This window comes from Macaca thibetana, chromosome 1 (genome assembly GCF_024542745.1).
Source record: "Macaca thibetana thibetana isolate TM-01 chromosome 1, ASM2454274v1, whole genome shotgun sequence".
Classification (NCBI taxonomy): domain Eukaryota; kingdom Metazoa; phylum Chordata; class Mammalia; order Primates; family Cercopithecidae; genus Macaca; species Macaca thibetana.
In genome coordinates this window covers 156015978-156029612 of record NC_065578.1, presented here as the reverse complement: position 1 = coordinate 156029612, position 13635 = coordinate 156015978, and the positions used below count along the sequence as shown (strand labels likewise).

At 39.2% G+C, this 13635-nt stretch overlaps 1 protein-coding gene across 4 annotated transcripts; it reads left to right on the top strand.

Annotated features, from left to right (window-relative positions):
* Window positions 1–2241: 2241 nt before the first annotated feature.
* On the top strand, window positions 2242–13281 carry C4BPB (complement component 4 binding protein beta). Of its 4 annotated transcripts, none has more exons than XM_050781916.1 (7): window positions 2242–2333; window positions 2872–2979; window positions 3871–4044; window positions 5208–5384; window positions 10107–10200; window positions 11733–11847; window positions 13077–13281. In XM_050781916.1, the coding sequence occupies exons 2-7, from the start codon at window positions 2922–2924 to the stop codon at window positions 13215–13217; spliced, it is 759 nt and encodes a 252-aa protein (XP_050637873.1). In that variant the 5' UTR covers window positions 2242–2333; window positions 2872–2921; the 3' UTR covers window positions 13218–13281. The 4 variants fall into 4 exon arrangements, with proteins under 4 accessions (XP_050637873.1, XP_050637887.1, XP_050637863.1 ...); XM_050781930.1 differs by lacking the exon at window positions 2242–2333 and adding an exon at window positions 2577–2749 and having other exon boundaries at window positions 3874–4044; XM_050781906.1 differs by lacking the exon at window positions 2242–2333 and adding an exon at window positions 2578–2749.
* The last annotated feature ends 354 nt before the right edge of the window (window positions 13282–13635 follow it).

Here is a 13635-nt window from a genome sequence, read left to right as displayed (position 1 = left end):
AGTTCTGAATCTGAAGTAAGTCATTAAGATGAAGAATTACTTGCAAGTATTTGCTGTAGTACATGTTCTATTTTATGTCCATATTTATGTAGGGCTAAATTAGACTTTTTTTCCTTTTTAAAATAATTTATTGTACAAACATTCTGTATATAAATCTATAAAAGATACTGAAGAACATTCATTCCTCAAGAAGTAGAACATGGGGTATGTAAAGAAAAATTATTGAAAGCTTAGGTTTGGCAAAAAGAGATCACTGGAGTAAATGCTCAATGGATTCCTGGGCATTTTCTAGCAGGCCCTCTGGAGATGATCAATTCACAGGAGTATGTGACTCTGATTGACTTTATATGAATTAGGCTCTTTTAGAACTCTTGAAGCATAGAGGTTAATTTGCAGTAAATTGATAGGAATGCAAATGATTCTTATCTGAGAACAATGCAAATGATTCCTGATTATAGTAGAGCAAATATATTTTGTCCATTTTGTTTTAATTACTTTCCACCAGGTAGAAAAGCCAATTGCAAATATTACAGTTTGTTACTCTGTAGGATATTAACCAGTTTTGTATCTATTGGAAAGGTCACTTCAGAATGCTTTTGACTGACAGACTATATGCATTGCTATTCCTCAAATTCTTCGAACCAGTTGTAGCATCTGAATGGTTCCTCATTAATGAGTTGAATTAAATCTTTGATACATTTCGTCTTATATTTACTTAAGTGTCATATTTTTAACTTTTTGAAAATCATATCTTAGAGGGTGCTTACACTATAGGAATTTGCATATTAGTTGAGAAAAAATAAGACATAAAAAATCATAAGGCAGCATGCGATAAATGGCAAGTGATCATATGGATTTTGAGGGCTGTGGTAGAGTTTCTGGATGACTGTGTTTTTTTCATTTATTTCTGCATTACTTGCATGCATTTAACAGACAACTGCTTTGCAATAGGAAGCACCGTGGAAGGGAATACAATACAAATCAGACACAAACCCTGTCCTGGAATTAGCAGTTTCCTGTGGGAATAAAGGGGAGGAAAAAAAACACCTTTCCTCTACCATATTATATTCAGTGACTGGGACCTGCAAATTAGACTAAGACAGATTAACAGGAGAGAAAATTCTGTTTATACATGTAACATGAGTATATGTGGGAAAACTCAGTGATGAGTAATTCAAAAAGTTGTTTAGAATTGGGGCTTATACATCATCTTAATAGATGAAGGTGGGGAGAAGAAAGGCACTTATAAGAAAAGAGATTTCTGGCCAGGTGCAGTGGCTCATGCCTATAATCCTAGCACTTTGGGAGGCCAAGGCGGTGGATCATTTGAGGTCAGGAATTTGAGACCAATTTGGCCAACATGGTGAAACCCCGTCTCTGCTAAAAATGCAAAAATTAGCCAGACATGGTAGTGCATGCCTGTAATTTCAGCTACTTGGGAGACTGAGGCACAAGAATCACCTGAACCCGGGAAGCGGAGGTTGCAGTGAGCCGAGATCATGCCAAGACACCATTTCAAACAAAAAAGAAAACAGATTATTTTTTGGAAAGGTAAGTGGATTTTCAGGGGAAAAGTAGGAAATTTGAAAGTTTTGTAATAATGTTTGTGTATATAAGTACGAGTGTTCTTTCTGTCTCCTTCAAGGCCATGAAATTTCCCTGGAGAAGGAATTTGAAATATGTTTCACTCATGCTCTCCCTTCCAGGATAGATCTGTCCTGAAAAGGAATTGATGGCAACCTTATCTCCAAGGTTGCTGCCTTTAGTCAGATAAGGAAAGCCCCAAAAAGCTGTGTTCCTTTCCATATCACTGAATCTCAAATATCTTCAGCTTAAACGAATCTTTATGCCAAATATTTGGGGGTGGCATATGCTGATTCCTTTCAGGAGAAAGACATAGATTAATCATTACAAATAGTAATAATGGGTGGGGAAGAGAAGAACATTTGCAACCTTACTGTGTCCTTAATGCTTTATTTTCTATTAAAACCTGAAATTTTGTAGGAATTTTACCCCAATTTCATAATTGGAGCACGGAGAACCAACGAAGTGTTCTAGTAGTCATAAGCAAGATGATATGGGAGCCCTCAAAACAATTTTACATGCCTTAATTCCTGAGACCAAAGCATTCCCCTCACCTCTCTCTTTACTCATTTGGTTAACTCTGGACTCAGGCCAAATCCTGTCCCTGGAAGAGCCACCAAGTAGGAAGCCTGGGTACGGGCCTGGCAAGCGAGGACAATGGGTCACTGCAGGACTTTGGAGCACTCAGGTTTGGAGTCAGTTAAGACCAGCTCCTTCCTGGGAAGCCATAGCTCTGGAGGGACAGACAGGTAAGGTTAGTTTACTTCCTTGAGCTTTCTGTCTTCGGTGCCGCTTACAGCCTTAGGATATCTGGTATTCAGGAAAGGAGGATGAAGTAGCATTCAAAATTGGGTCCTACCTGGGCAAGAATCAGGGATTGACAGCCTGTTCTCTTTCTCCAGTGCTGGTCAGAGTTACCAAAGGTGGACTGTAAACATTGGCAAATATTGACAGAAGTCAAGGTCATGGCAAGACCATTTGGCCCACGTTTGTTGGGGAAGGATAAGCCTGTAGTTCGAAAAGACTGGTCAAATGGATTTGCATTCCCAGAAACCAGGAAATTTCTGAAACTGAGTTTTAAACCCGGCAGCTCTTTTGTCATCCCTTTGTATTTTTGTAGTTCCTCTCTATGCCAGCTTCCCTACAACTGTTCTGATTTCCTGTCGTAAGATTTTTTCTTTACATTTTCTTCAGGGAGGGGAAATCAATATAACCTCTTCTCTAGAAAGGAGGTGGTTGGGCTGATCTTAAGCAGTGTTAGAAGATCTATTTTGTTTTTCAAACCAGGTGTCTGGGCTGGGTAAACTCCAGCCTGGGGTGAGGACTTTGATCACCAGATGTTTTTTTGGTGTGCGTGCTGTCTTATGGTTGCACGGTGGGTTTCTGCTTCAGATGGTACGTATGCTTTCCTTCAACTCAGCTTACCAGGCATTTGGTGTCAGTTTGCGGGGTTTAGAGGAACTCTGTGTAGAGCTTTAAGGAAGTTTACATTTCTAATATTTATTCTTCTATTGAAAAAGTCTCAAATTGGCCTAATGCTCTGCACTCAATAGGAGCTTACTATATATTTAATGATGACCCTGATCTCTGAAGTGGGTGGTTACTGTTTACTTTCCCTTTCTGTTCTGGGAGCAAAAAGAGTACCAATTTCAAAATCCTGGGAGGTCTTACTTGTTATAAACTCCAGGACCGCTATTTGGGTAGGGGACTATTTGTTTAGAAGTGGATAACTTGTGGCTGAAATTTGAGGAAGATTCCTGTTATACTTTTGGAAATAAAACTTTGGGAATCTGGCCGGGTGCAGTGGCTCACGCCTATAATCCCAGAACTTTGGGAGGCCGAGGTGGGTGGATCACGAGGTCAGGAGATTGAGACCATCCTGGCTAACACGGTGAAACTCCGTCTCTGCTAAAAATACAAAAAAATCAGCCAGTCGTGGTGCTGGGCCCCTGTAGTCCCAGCTATTCGGGAAGCTGAGGCAGGAGAATGGGTGTGAACCCAGGAGGCAGAGTTTGCAGTGAGCCGAGATCGTGCCACTGCACTCCAGCCTGGGTGACAGAGTGAGACTCCATCTCAAAAAACAAAACAAAACAAAACAAAAAAAAACAAAAAAAGAAACCTTTGGAAATCCGTTGGAAGGGAAGGACATGGATGTACGTGGACATGAAAGAGTACAGGAATCAGGATCAATAATCCAGCAAAAAGACACGAGGATGGGGAAATCTAATAAGGGCTCCCTGACAGCACATGATATGCCAAGTGGATCTGTTTTCTTCTTCCTTCCAGCAGAGCACTGTCCAGAACTTCCTCCAGTGAATAATAGCGTATTTATCGCAAAGGAGGTGGAAGGACAGATTCTGGGGACTTATGTTTGTATCAAAGGCTACCACCTGGTAGGAAAGAAGACCGTTTTTTGCAATGCCTCTAAGGAGTGGGATAACACCACTACTGAGTGCCGCTGTAAGTTAGATCTTTCTGTATCTTTGCCCATATTGATATCCTGTTTTACTCCTTCACATCCTACTTCCTATAGGCCATGGTAAAACTTTATAAGAAAACAAAAATTCTCAATTACTAGAAAACCTCTTTTAAAGCACTCTAGTGGAAGAGCTTCTCTTGGAAGCTCCATGATCAGATCTTGATCAGTATTAATTTAGTTGAATTAATAGAATCAATTCCCTCTATGGGAAAGAAATAATTTCTTCCAGATATTAGAACTATTTTTTTTGCTGTAATTTGTTTAACTTTATATTGCTTTAAAAATGTTTATGTTATGGAAAATTTAAAATGTATACAAAAGACAGAAGAGTCAAATTCACTCATAGAGATTCATCACATAATTTCATCAATTATCCACACAAGACTAATCTTGTTTCATGTATATCCTCACTTTATTATTTTGAAGAAGTACATCATATCATTTTATTTCACCTATCATATAACTTTTGAACTGGGAATAGTTTGTATTCTCAGTTTACCAATGTGATAATTGAGATCCAGCTGATTCGCTCAAGGTCACAAAACCCATTTCTGATATCCTCTGTGGAGATGGGGAATAATTAATCCATATTCTATTTGTTACTACTAGTTTTTAAAAGAATAGTTGCATTAGTTCTCTTGTATACCTAGAGTAGAACACACCGATATTATGATCCTTCATTCATATAACCAAACTCATATCCCCGTGCATTCTTTCCTGTTTTTTTCCATGCCATGGGAAAAAGCACAACAAAATAAAAAATGCTAAGTAAGTGTATATTTGGCTGGATGAAAGGGAAGGAAATACTTGCCTCAAACACAGGCTCATGAATTTTGAGCCATGCTTAATATAACAGTACAATAAACATACTATTGGTAACTTTCAGTTATGTAATTAATTACTTTCAGTTGCCAATTCATGTTGTTCTTGTGCATGACAAAGCTCTTTTTAAAAGTACTTAGGTCGATCTCCTCTTTTTTTTCATTCTGCATTGATATGGCAGTACCAGGTACTTCACCCAATTAAAAATGTGCAGTATTAGCTCTAATTTGCTGTTTTCTCACTGAAGACTGAGGAAGTCTGGCCTTTGCTTTGTTGGCCTTCAGCCTTGCCCTTTCAGATTATTGCTTATTTTCTTCTTCAGTGGGCCACTGTCCTGATCCTGTGCTGGTGAATGGCGAGTTCAGTACTTCAGGGCCTGCGAATGTAAGTGACAAAATCACATTTAAGTGCATTGACCACTACATCCTCAAGGGCAGCAATTGGAGCCAGTGTCTAGAGGACCACACCTGGGCACCTCCCTTTCCCATCTGCAAAAGTAGTAAGTACAAGAGAAGCCATCAAGAATCCCCAAAATACTAATTAGTAGTGTAAACTTAGACATTTGCCATATCCCTGGGATGCTTTTCTCTCTTTTTTTGTATCAGGGACGGGCTTAAGATCTAGCAGACAGCCATGAAACAAGTGGAGCTCATAGAACCAAATCTCACTTCAAGAGAATACATTCCATTGCAGTGAACAGCATCCAAAGCATACTTTTTTCCTTCTCAAATAGGGGTCCTGTCCTACTAGGTCTAATGCAGGGTAGTTTGGAGCATTGACTATTTTATTTTTCATTTTCAAGACAGTGATTTAAGGTCTTTGTTTGAAAAGTAAACACAAAACAGGGGGAAAAGATCATAACTCATCTATTGCAAAATTATCTACAAGAGGCTAAAGACCCTCTTTCTATCACTACAATTCATATCTTTCAGAGTTAGTAAGTTAGGTGTGTTTATTTCATGACTTTTTCTTATGTTTATACAGACATTTAAAACAAACACACACAAATGAAATATTTAAATTAAATAAGCATTAAGTGCCATTTTGTATGTATATATATGAATATACCTATAGAAATGGGACTTACTATACATATTTTTAAATTGCTTTTCTTCATGTAACTACGTACATGGCCATTTTCCCAGACCAGTCCATATAGCTCTATTGCCCACTATTTAATAACTGCATATGTGTATGTCATAATTTATTATATGGCTCTCATATTATTTTAACATTTTTCCTGTTAGGAACAATGCTGAAATGAGTATTTTATACACTCACATATTCTTACGTGTACGTTGTTATTTCTTTCTTTCTTTCTTTTTTTTTTTTTTTTTTTTTTGAGATGGAGTCTTGCTCTGTTGCCCAGGCCACAGTGCAGTGGTGTGATCTTGGCTCACTGTAACCTCTACTGCCCACGTTCTAGTGGTTCTCCTGCCTCAGCCTCCCGAGTAGCTGGGTTACAGGTGTCTGCCACCATGCCTGGCTAATTTTTGTATTTTTAGTAGAGACAGGGTTTCACCATCTTGGCCAGACTGGTCTCAAACTCCTAATCTTGTGATCCACCCACCTTGGCCTCCCAAAGTGCTGGGATTACAGGTGTGAGCCACCGTGCCCAGCTACTATGTTATTTCTATAGGATAGATTCCTAAAATGATTGCTGGATCACAGGATGCCATTATTTGCAGAATATACTTCAAATATCCAAGAAATTCTACCAAAATATTTAATACATACTTGGATACAAAATAAATATTGAAAAAAATCAATGTTTTTATTTTCTATTAATAATTATTAGTTGGATTTGAAATGTAAAAATAATTCTATTCACAAAATCTATATGAAAATTTACTGGAAGATAAAAAACAAGACCTGAATGAAAGAAAAGACATGCGTGATCCTGGATGGGCAGACTTAGTAATTATAATGCAATGCCTACCAGAATTTTAAATTCAAAAATATGAAAAAAAAACATTAATTAAAGAATCTCCTCTGGTAAGGTAGATATCTAACATTATAAATATTTTTGGGAAAATGATGAATGATGTATATATTAGACTGGATCAAAGGGAAAGGAATACTTGCCGTATTAGATAGTAAAATGTACTACAAAGTTACTATGAGCACAATAGCATTAAAATGGCAAACTGTAGGTACTACAAATTATATGTCATTAAAATAGCGAAGTATGGGTACAGATAAGTAGAACAGATTAAGTCAGGAGGAAAAGTCTATTCAATGGTAACGGAATAATTATCTATTTGGAAGAAGACAAAGTTAGGGCTCTAGTTCACACCATATTCATAATACATTCCAAATGTATTTTAAATATATAACTATAAAAAGCAAAATTATTAAATCATTAAAAGAAAGCATGAGATAATATATTTATTGCACTGGGATGGGGAAAGCCTTCCTAAGCAGTTTCATAAAACTCAGAAGTCATAAAGGAAGAAAATGGGCAGATTTAGTTAAATTTTTAAAAGAAAAACTTCTACATACTAAAAGACATCATGAAAGTTAAAAGATAACAGACTTGAATCAAGTATTTGCAACATATTTGATGGTTAAAGAGTTAATATTTTTAACAAACAAAGATCCCCTAGAGATCAGTAAGGAATAAACAACCCAATAGAAAATAAGCAAAGTTAGGTAAGGACAGAAATTCCAAAAGAATGGCCCTATACAGCACTTCTATTTCCTGATTATATGAACGGATATTGAACATTACAAATGATTACAGAACTGGAAATTAAAATTAGATATACATCTTTTATTGAGCAGATTAGCAAAAAAATGAAAAGATGGATTTAATTTAATATCATTCATGATCTGAGGAAATAACCATTTATGTCAGTAAGAGTGTAAAGTGCTATCACTATTTGGATGTATTTTGAAGGTAGCTACTAAAATAATAAAAGCCAGGCATGGTAGTGCACACCTGAAGTCCCAGCTAGTCTCAGCTACTTGGGAAGCTAAGGCAGGAGGATAGCTTGAGTCCGGAAATTTGAGGCCAGCCTAGACAACATAGTGAGGCCTGTCTCTAAAAAAAAAAAGAAAGAAAGAAAGAAATAATAAAGACAGACAGTTTAAGAGCACAAACTATATATGCTCTTACATGAGGGTATTTGGGGTTACTTAAAACGTGCATACACATACTATTATATATACAGTTAAATTACATGCATATAATATCATTTTATGTCATTAGCTTGACACAAGTTTCAAGTATTTCCTTATTTCTTCCAAATATTTTCTGTTTTACTCTATTTTAATTCAGTAGTTTCTATTCTAGCTCTTAACCACAGAATCCCTGTCTTTTTATGTCACTTCATTATCTAAATCTAGGATGAGCTCCCTAGGTTTCTGAATAAACCAGATTCTTTCTGTTTATTCTTTCTGTTTACCACATCGTTTCCTTTCATTCAAAATTGTACTCATAAAAGTTACCAGAACTCTGGTGGACTGGAATCCCCCGAACAACTCCTGGAAATTCTTCTTGCTTTCCTCTATTCAGCCTTTGAGCTCAGTCTTTGAGCTTTAAAAAAATTACAGTGTATTAACTGCATAGGTAATATTAATACACCTTTGTTGTAGAAAAATATAGAAAATAAAAGATGAGACCAATTACCTACCATCTAAGGATAAGGGCATTAAGTATTTTGGCATATAACTTTACATACTTTTTTTCTGTGCTTATGTTTGTGTGACCATGATTTACAAAAATAATATTATATACGCTCTTTCATGATCTGCTGTTTTTATTCAACGATTTGTTTAGAAGACTTTTATTTTTCAGTAAATATACACCTACATAATCATTGTTAGCCACTATTTTTGATCGACATGTTTAGTGTCCTGTGGTCTCAGAGCTGACTGGGACCTTAGAGATGACATTATTTAACCTGCTTATCTGTAATATTAGGAAGGAAGCCAAGAGGTGCAAAATGGCTTTAGTGCTACATAGCTAGTGGAAGAGTCAGTATCAAGACTCACAACTCCTAATACGTCATCCTGCTTTCTTTCCACAGTTCCACAGACTCGTTCTCTTCCCTTCCAGCCATGTTCTTCCCTATGTCTTTTTCTTTTGAGACAGAGTCTTGTTCTGTTGTCCAGGCTGGAGTACAGTGGCACGATCTTGGCTCACTGCAACCTCCACCTCCCAGGTTCAAGCGATTCTCGTGCCTCAGCCTCCCAAGTAGCTGGGATTACAGGCACTCACCCATGCTGGGCTAATTTTTGTATTTTTAGTAGAGACTAGGTTTCACCATGTTGGGCAGGCTGGTCTCAAACTCCTGACCTGAGATAATCCACCCACTTCGGCCTCCCAAAGTGCTGGGATTACAGGTGTGAGCCCCTGCTCCCACCTTCTCCCCTTTTTCTGATACTCTCCTTGATATAGTTTGGATGTGTGTTCCTGCTCAAATCTCATATTGAATTGTAATCTCCAGTGTTGGAGGTGGGGCTTGGTGGGAAGTGACTGAATCATGCAGGTGGATTTCTCATGAATGGTCTAGCACCATCTCCCTAGGTACTGTCCTCGTGACAGCGAGTGAGTTCTCATGAGATCTGGTTGTTTAAAAGTGTGTAGCACCTCCTCCCTCTCTCTCTTGTTCCTGCTCCAGTTATGTGAGATGCCTTGCTCCCCCTTTGCCTTCTGCCATGATTGTAAGTTTCCTGAGGCCTCCCCAGAAGCTGAGCAGATGCCAGCACCATGCTTCTTGCAGAAAACGAGCCAGTTAAACCTCTTTTCTTTATAAATTACCCAGTCTCAGGTATTTCTTTATCACAATGTGAGATGGACTAATACACTCATGCTTCTCAACTCTTATCCAGGGGATGTCAGCTTCCATTTGAGCTCACACACTTCATCTCCTCTCTCATGGAGTTATTTCTTCAGCCTTCACCTATGGCCCAATTTTTTTTTCTTGTATGTTAATGATTAGCTTCTCTATAACTTAAAATTTCTTTCCCTGAGTTCCTGCTAGTCAGATAATACTCCCAAATCCCTACTAACTTAGAAGATAAGCTGGGGGAAAGCTCTTTCCCATGGACAAATATGATTTAGAAGAGAAGGAAATGAATGAAGAACATGTTTCAAGATCTCACAGGTGTTGCTCTGAGGACATCAGGTGCTGGCATAAACAGCTGCAATTAGGGGTGCTGTTCATTGAGCATGCCTGGCCCTCACAGCTGTCACTTCTATACTCCTTTCTGTCAGGGGACTGTGACCCTCCTGGGAATCCAGCTCACGGCTATTTTAAAGGAGATAATTTCACCTTAGGATCCACCATTAGTTATTACTGTAAAGACAGGTAAGTGAACACAGCTTGTCAAGTGCCAGATCTTGCTCCTTGGCAGCATTGTTTTTGGGAATAACCCAGCCTGTGTCCACCTGGTCATCTGATTTCCTACTGCTGCAGGATTCTGAGCTCATTCTGATTTTGAGAGCTGCTTTGGCCCTCTGCTAGCTCTCCTCAATCCCTAGAAGACAGACTGATCCTACTAAAGTATCCTACTTACCCCAGTGCAAGTATCTCTTTTTTCCCTCTACCAAGACAAGGTAAATTATTTAAAATGTATGGGTTTGGCTGGGCGTGGTGGCTGACACCTGTAATCCCAGCACTTTGAGATGCCAAGGTGGGTGGATTGCTTGAGGTCAGGAGATCAAGACCAGTCCTGGCCAACAGGGCAAAACCCTCGTCTCTACTAAAAATAAAAAAAATTAGCTGGGCACGGTGGTGCGTTCCTGTAATCCCAGCTACTCAGGAGGCTGAGGCATGAGAATTGCTTGAACCCAGGAGGTGGAGGTTGCCGTGAGCCTAGATGGTGCCACTGCACTTCAACCTGGGTGGAGAAGTGATACTCTGTTTTAAAACTAAATAAATAAATAAATTAAATGTATGGTTTTTTTTTTTTTTTCGGTTGTTGTTTTTGAGACAGTGTCTCCCTCTGTCACCCAGGCTGGAGTGCAGTGGTGTACTCATAGCTCACTGCAACCTCTGCCTCCTAGGCTCACGTGATCCTCCCACCTCAGCTTCTCTAATAGCTGGGACTACAGGCATGGACCACCATGCTTGGCTAATTTTTTAAGGATTTTGTAGAGATGGGGTCTCCCTATGTTGCCCAGGCTGGTCTTGAACTCCTGAGCTCCAGTGATCCTCCCACCTTGGTTTCCCAAAGTGCTGGAATTACAAACACGAATCACCATGCCTGGCCTAAAATGTACGTTTTTCTAAAAAAAAAAAAAAAAAAAAAAAAAATTCAGAGAATATAAATGCTAAAAAACAAATACGGAAGTGCAAAAATATAAAGACTTAGTGTATAGACCCTTAAAGCCCCCTAATTAACTCAGAGTCATGTGGCCTCACTGGCATTTCAATCTCATTATATACCTTCAATGCACTTTGCAGGCAACTCTCATGTTTTTCTGATTAAAAGCTATTGCTCCTTTTTAGCCCCTTCGCTGAGATTTATTTGCAGGCTGTTTCTCACTTTCTACTCCTGTCTAGAGCTTAGATGCCAGATGCCTTTTTAGGTTATTGAATGATAAAGTGCTTCTATCACTCTCCCCACCCAAAACCTGTGTGTGTAAATACCTCATTCAGAATCTCTCACTTCTCTATGTTTTATGGGTTGACTCTTCACTTGGGTCCTCCCCACCTCCAGGAGAATGGTTTTACTTTGAACTGCTTTGAAATACCAAGATAAGCATGCATTGAGGCTCAAGGGCGGGGAGGTGGATTCCATCACAGCATGAAATACTGAAAAACAACTACACAAAACCAGTCTCCATTACCCAATTCAGAAAGTGGAAAAGCTAAGCCTTGTTCTAATTTCGGTTCAGGTACTACTTAGTGGGCATGCAGGAGCAGCAGTGCATTGATGGGGAGTGGAGCAGTGCACTTCCAGTCTGCAAATTGATCCAGGAAGCTCCCAAACCGGAGTATGAGAAAGCACTTGTAAGTAGGTGGCTTGTGTCTATCTTGTTCACAGCTGGATCTCCAGGACCTGGCATCACTCCTGGCATATGCTCCATATATATCTGTTTAATGTGGGATATTTTGTTTTTGAATGGGTTGGCCTTGGCCTGGCTATAGAAGGGGCTCACAAACTATTAGCTCACATTTTTGTAAATGGAAGTTGGAAGTTCCCATTCGCCACTATCATCACAAATACCTCATGAGACCCTGTTGGTAGAAGTTGTTGTCTCATGTGCCTTATACACTAGTGATCCCCAACCTTTTTGACACCAGGGATGGGTATCATGGAAGACGACTTTTCCACGGATGGGGGTGGGGAGAGTGGGGATGGTTTGGGGATGATTCAGGTGCATTACATTTATTATGTACTTTATTTCTATTATTATTACATTATAATGCATAATAAAATGATTATACAACTCACCATAATGTAGAATCAGTGGGAGCCCTGAACTTGTTTCCTGCAACTAGAGGGTCTCATCTAGTTAGGAGTGGTGGGAGACAGTGACAGATTATCAGGCATTAGATTCTTATCTGGGAGTGATGGGAGACAGTGACAGATCATCAGGCATTAGATTCTCATCTGGGAGTGATGGGAGACAGTGACAGATCATCAGGCATTAGATTCTCATAGAGGGGTCAACCTAGATCCCTCGCATGAGCAGTTCACAATAGGGTTCATGCTCTTAGGAGGACCTAATGCCACCGCTGACCTGACAGGAGGTGGAGTTCAGGCAGCAATGTGAGCGAGGGAGAGTGGCTATAAATACAGCTGAAGTTTTGCTTGCCTGCCCACTGCTCACTTTCTGCTGTGTGACCCAGTTCCTAATAGATCATGGACTGGTACTGGTCTGTGGCCCTGGGGTTGGGCATCCCTGTTATAGGGCAAGGCACATAAGCACAATGCATGAGAATTGGAAAAGTCTCTAAAATCCTTCTAGGCTCCAACACTAAACAAACAACACTGAACAGATCCATTTACATTGAGATTCTTCTTTTAGTTCATCTTTATTACTGGGATAGTATTAATAAGCATATTTAAGCCAGAAGATATAAATGATTCATCATGTTGAAAACCCAAATCTTTACTTAAGCTAGCCTGGTTCTGAGCCCCCATTCAGAGAGCTAACTGCTGCTCACTGGCTTCAGAGTATATAGCCGGGTCTCAGTCCTTATGTTGTAACTTGTAAAATATTTTCTTTCTTCAGCTTGCCTTTCAGGAGCGTAAGGACCTCTGCGAAGCCATAGAGAACTTTATGCAACAATTAAAGGAAAGTGGCATGACAATGGAGGAGCTAAAATATTCTCTGGAGCTAAAGAAAGCTGAGTTGAAGGCAAAATTGTTGTAACACTGCAGCTGAGCAGATGTAATAGAAATAAACCTATGAATAAAATTTCTTCTTGGTTCTGAAATTGGTTTCAGATGTACCTCTTATTGGGCTGAAATTGCCAACTGCAGTTGTATAATGCACCGTGTGTGTGTGTGTGTGTGTGTGTGTGTGTGTGTGTGTGTGTGGTTCTCAGAATGTGAAAAGGCCAAATGTAGCGGTTGTCTAAGGCCAGAATTAGCAACATATTATTGGAGCATAGAGGGCTTAATTTCCAGTCTGTAAGGAGAGTGGGGAAACTCTGATCTCAACCAAGAGGGTACCCCGTCTTTTAACACGAGACCATGAATTAGGAAACCAAAACTAACTGCAACTTATGAGGCAAAAATTAACCTTCCATTTTGGAAAAGATGCTTGGAATAGTTACATCCTTAAAAAT

What these genes read in the sequence shown, in the direction of transcription:
- C4BPB (XM_050781916.1), top strand. Translation starts at nt 2,922, where the DNA reads ATGTTTTTTTGGTGTGCGTGCTGTCTTATGGTTGCACGGTGGGTTTCT. An exon ending in CACCACTACTGAGTGCCGCT is followed by an intron (nt 4,045 to 5,207) that starts GTAAGTTAGATC and finishes TTTCTTCTTCAG; the next exon opens with TGGGCCACTGTCCTGATCCT. An exon ending in CGGAGTATGAGAAAGCACTT is followed by an intron (nt 11,848 to 13,076) that starts GTAAGTAGGTGG and finishes TTCTTTCTTCAG; the next exon opens with CTTGCCTTTCAGGAGCGTAA.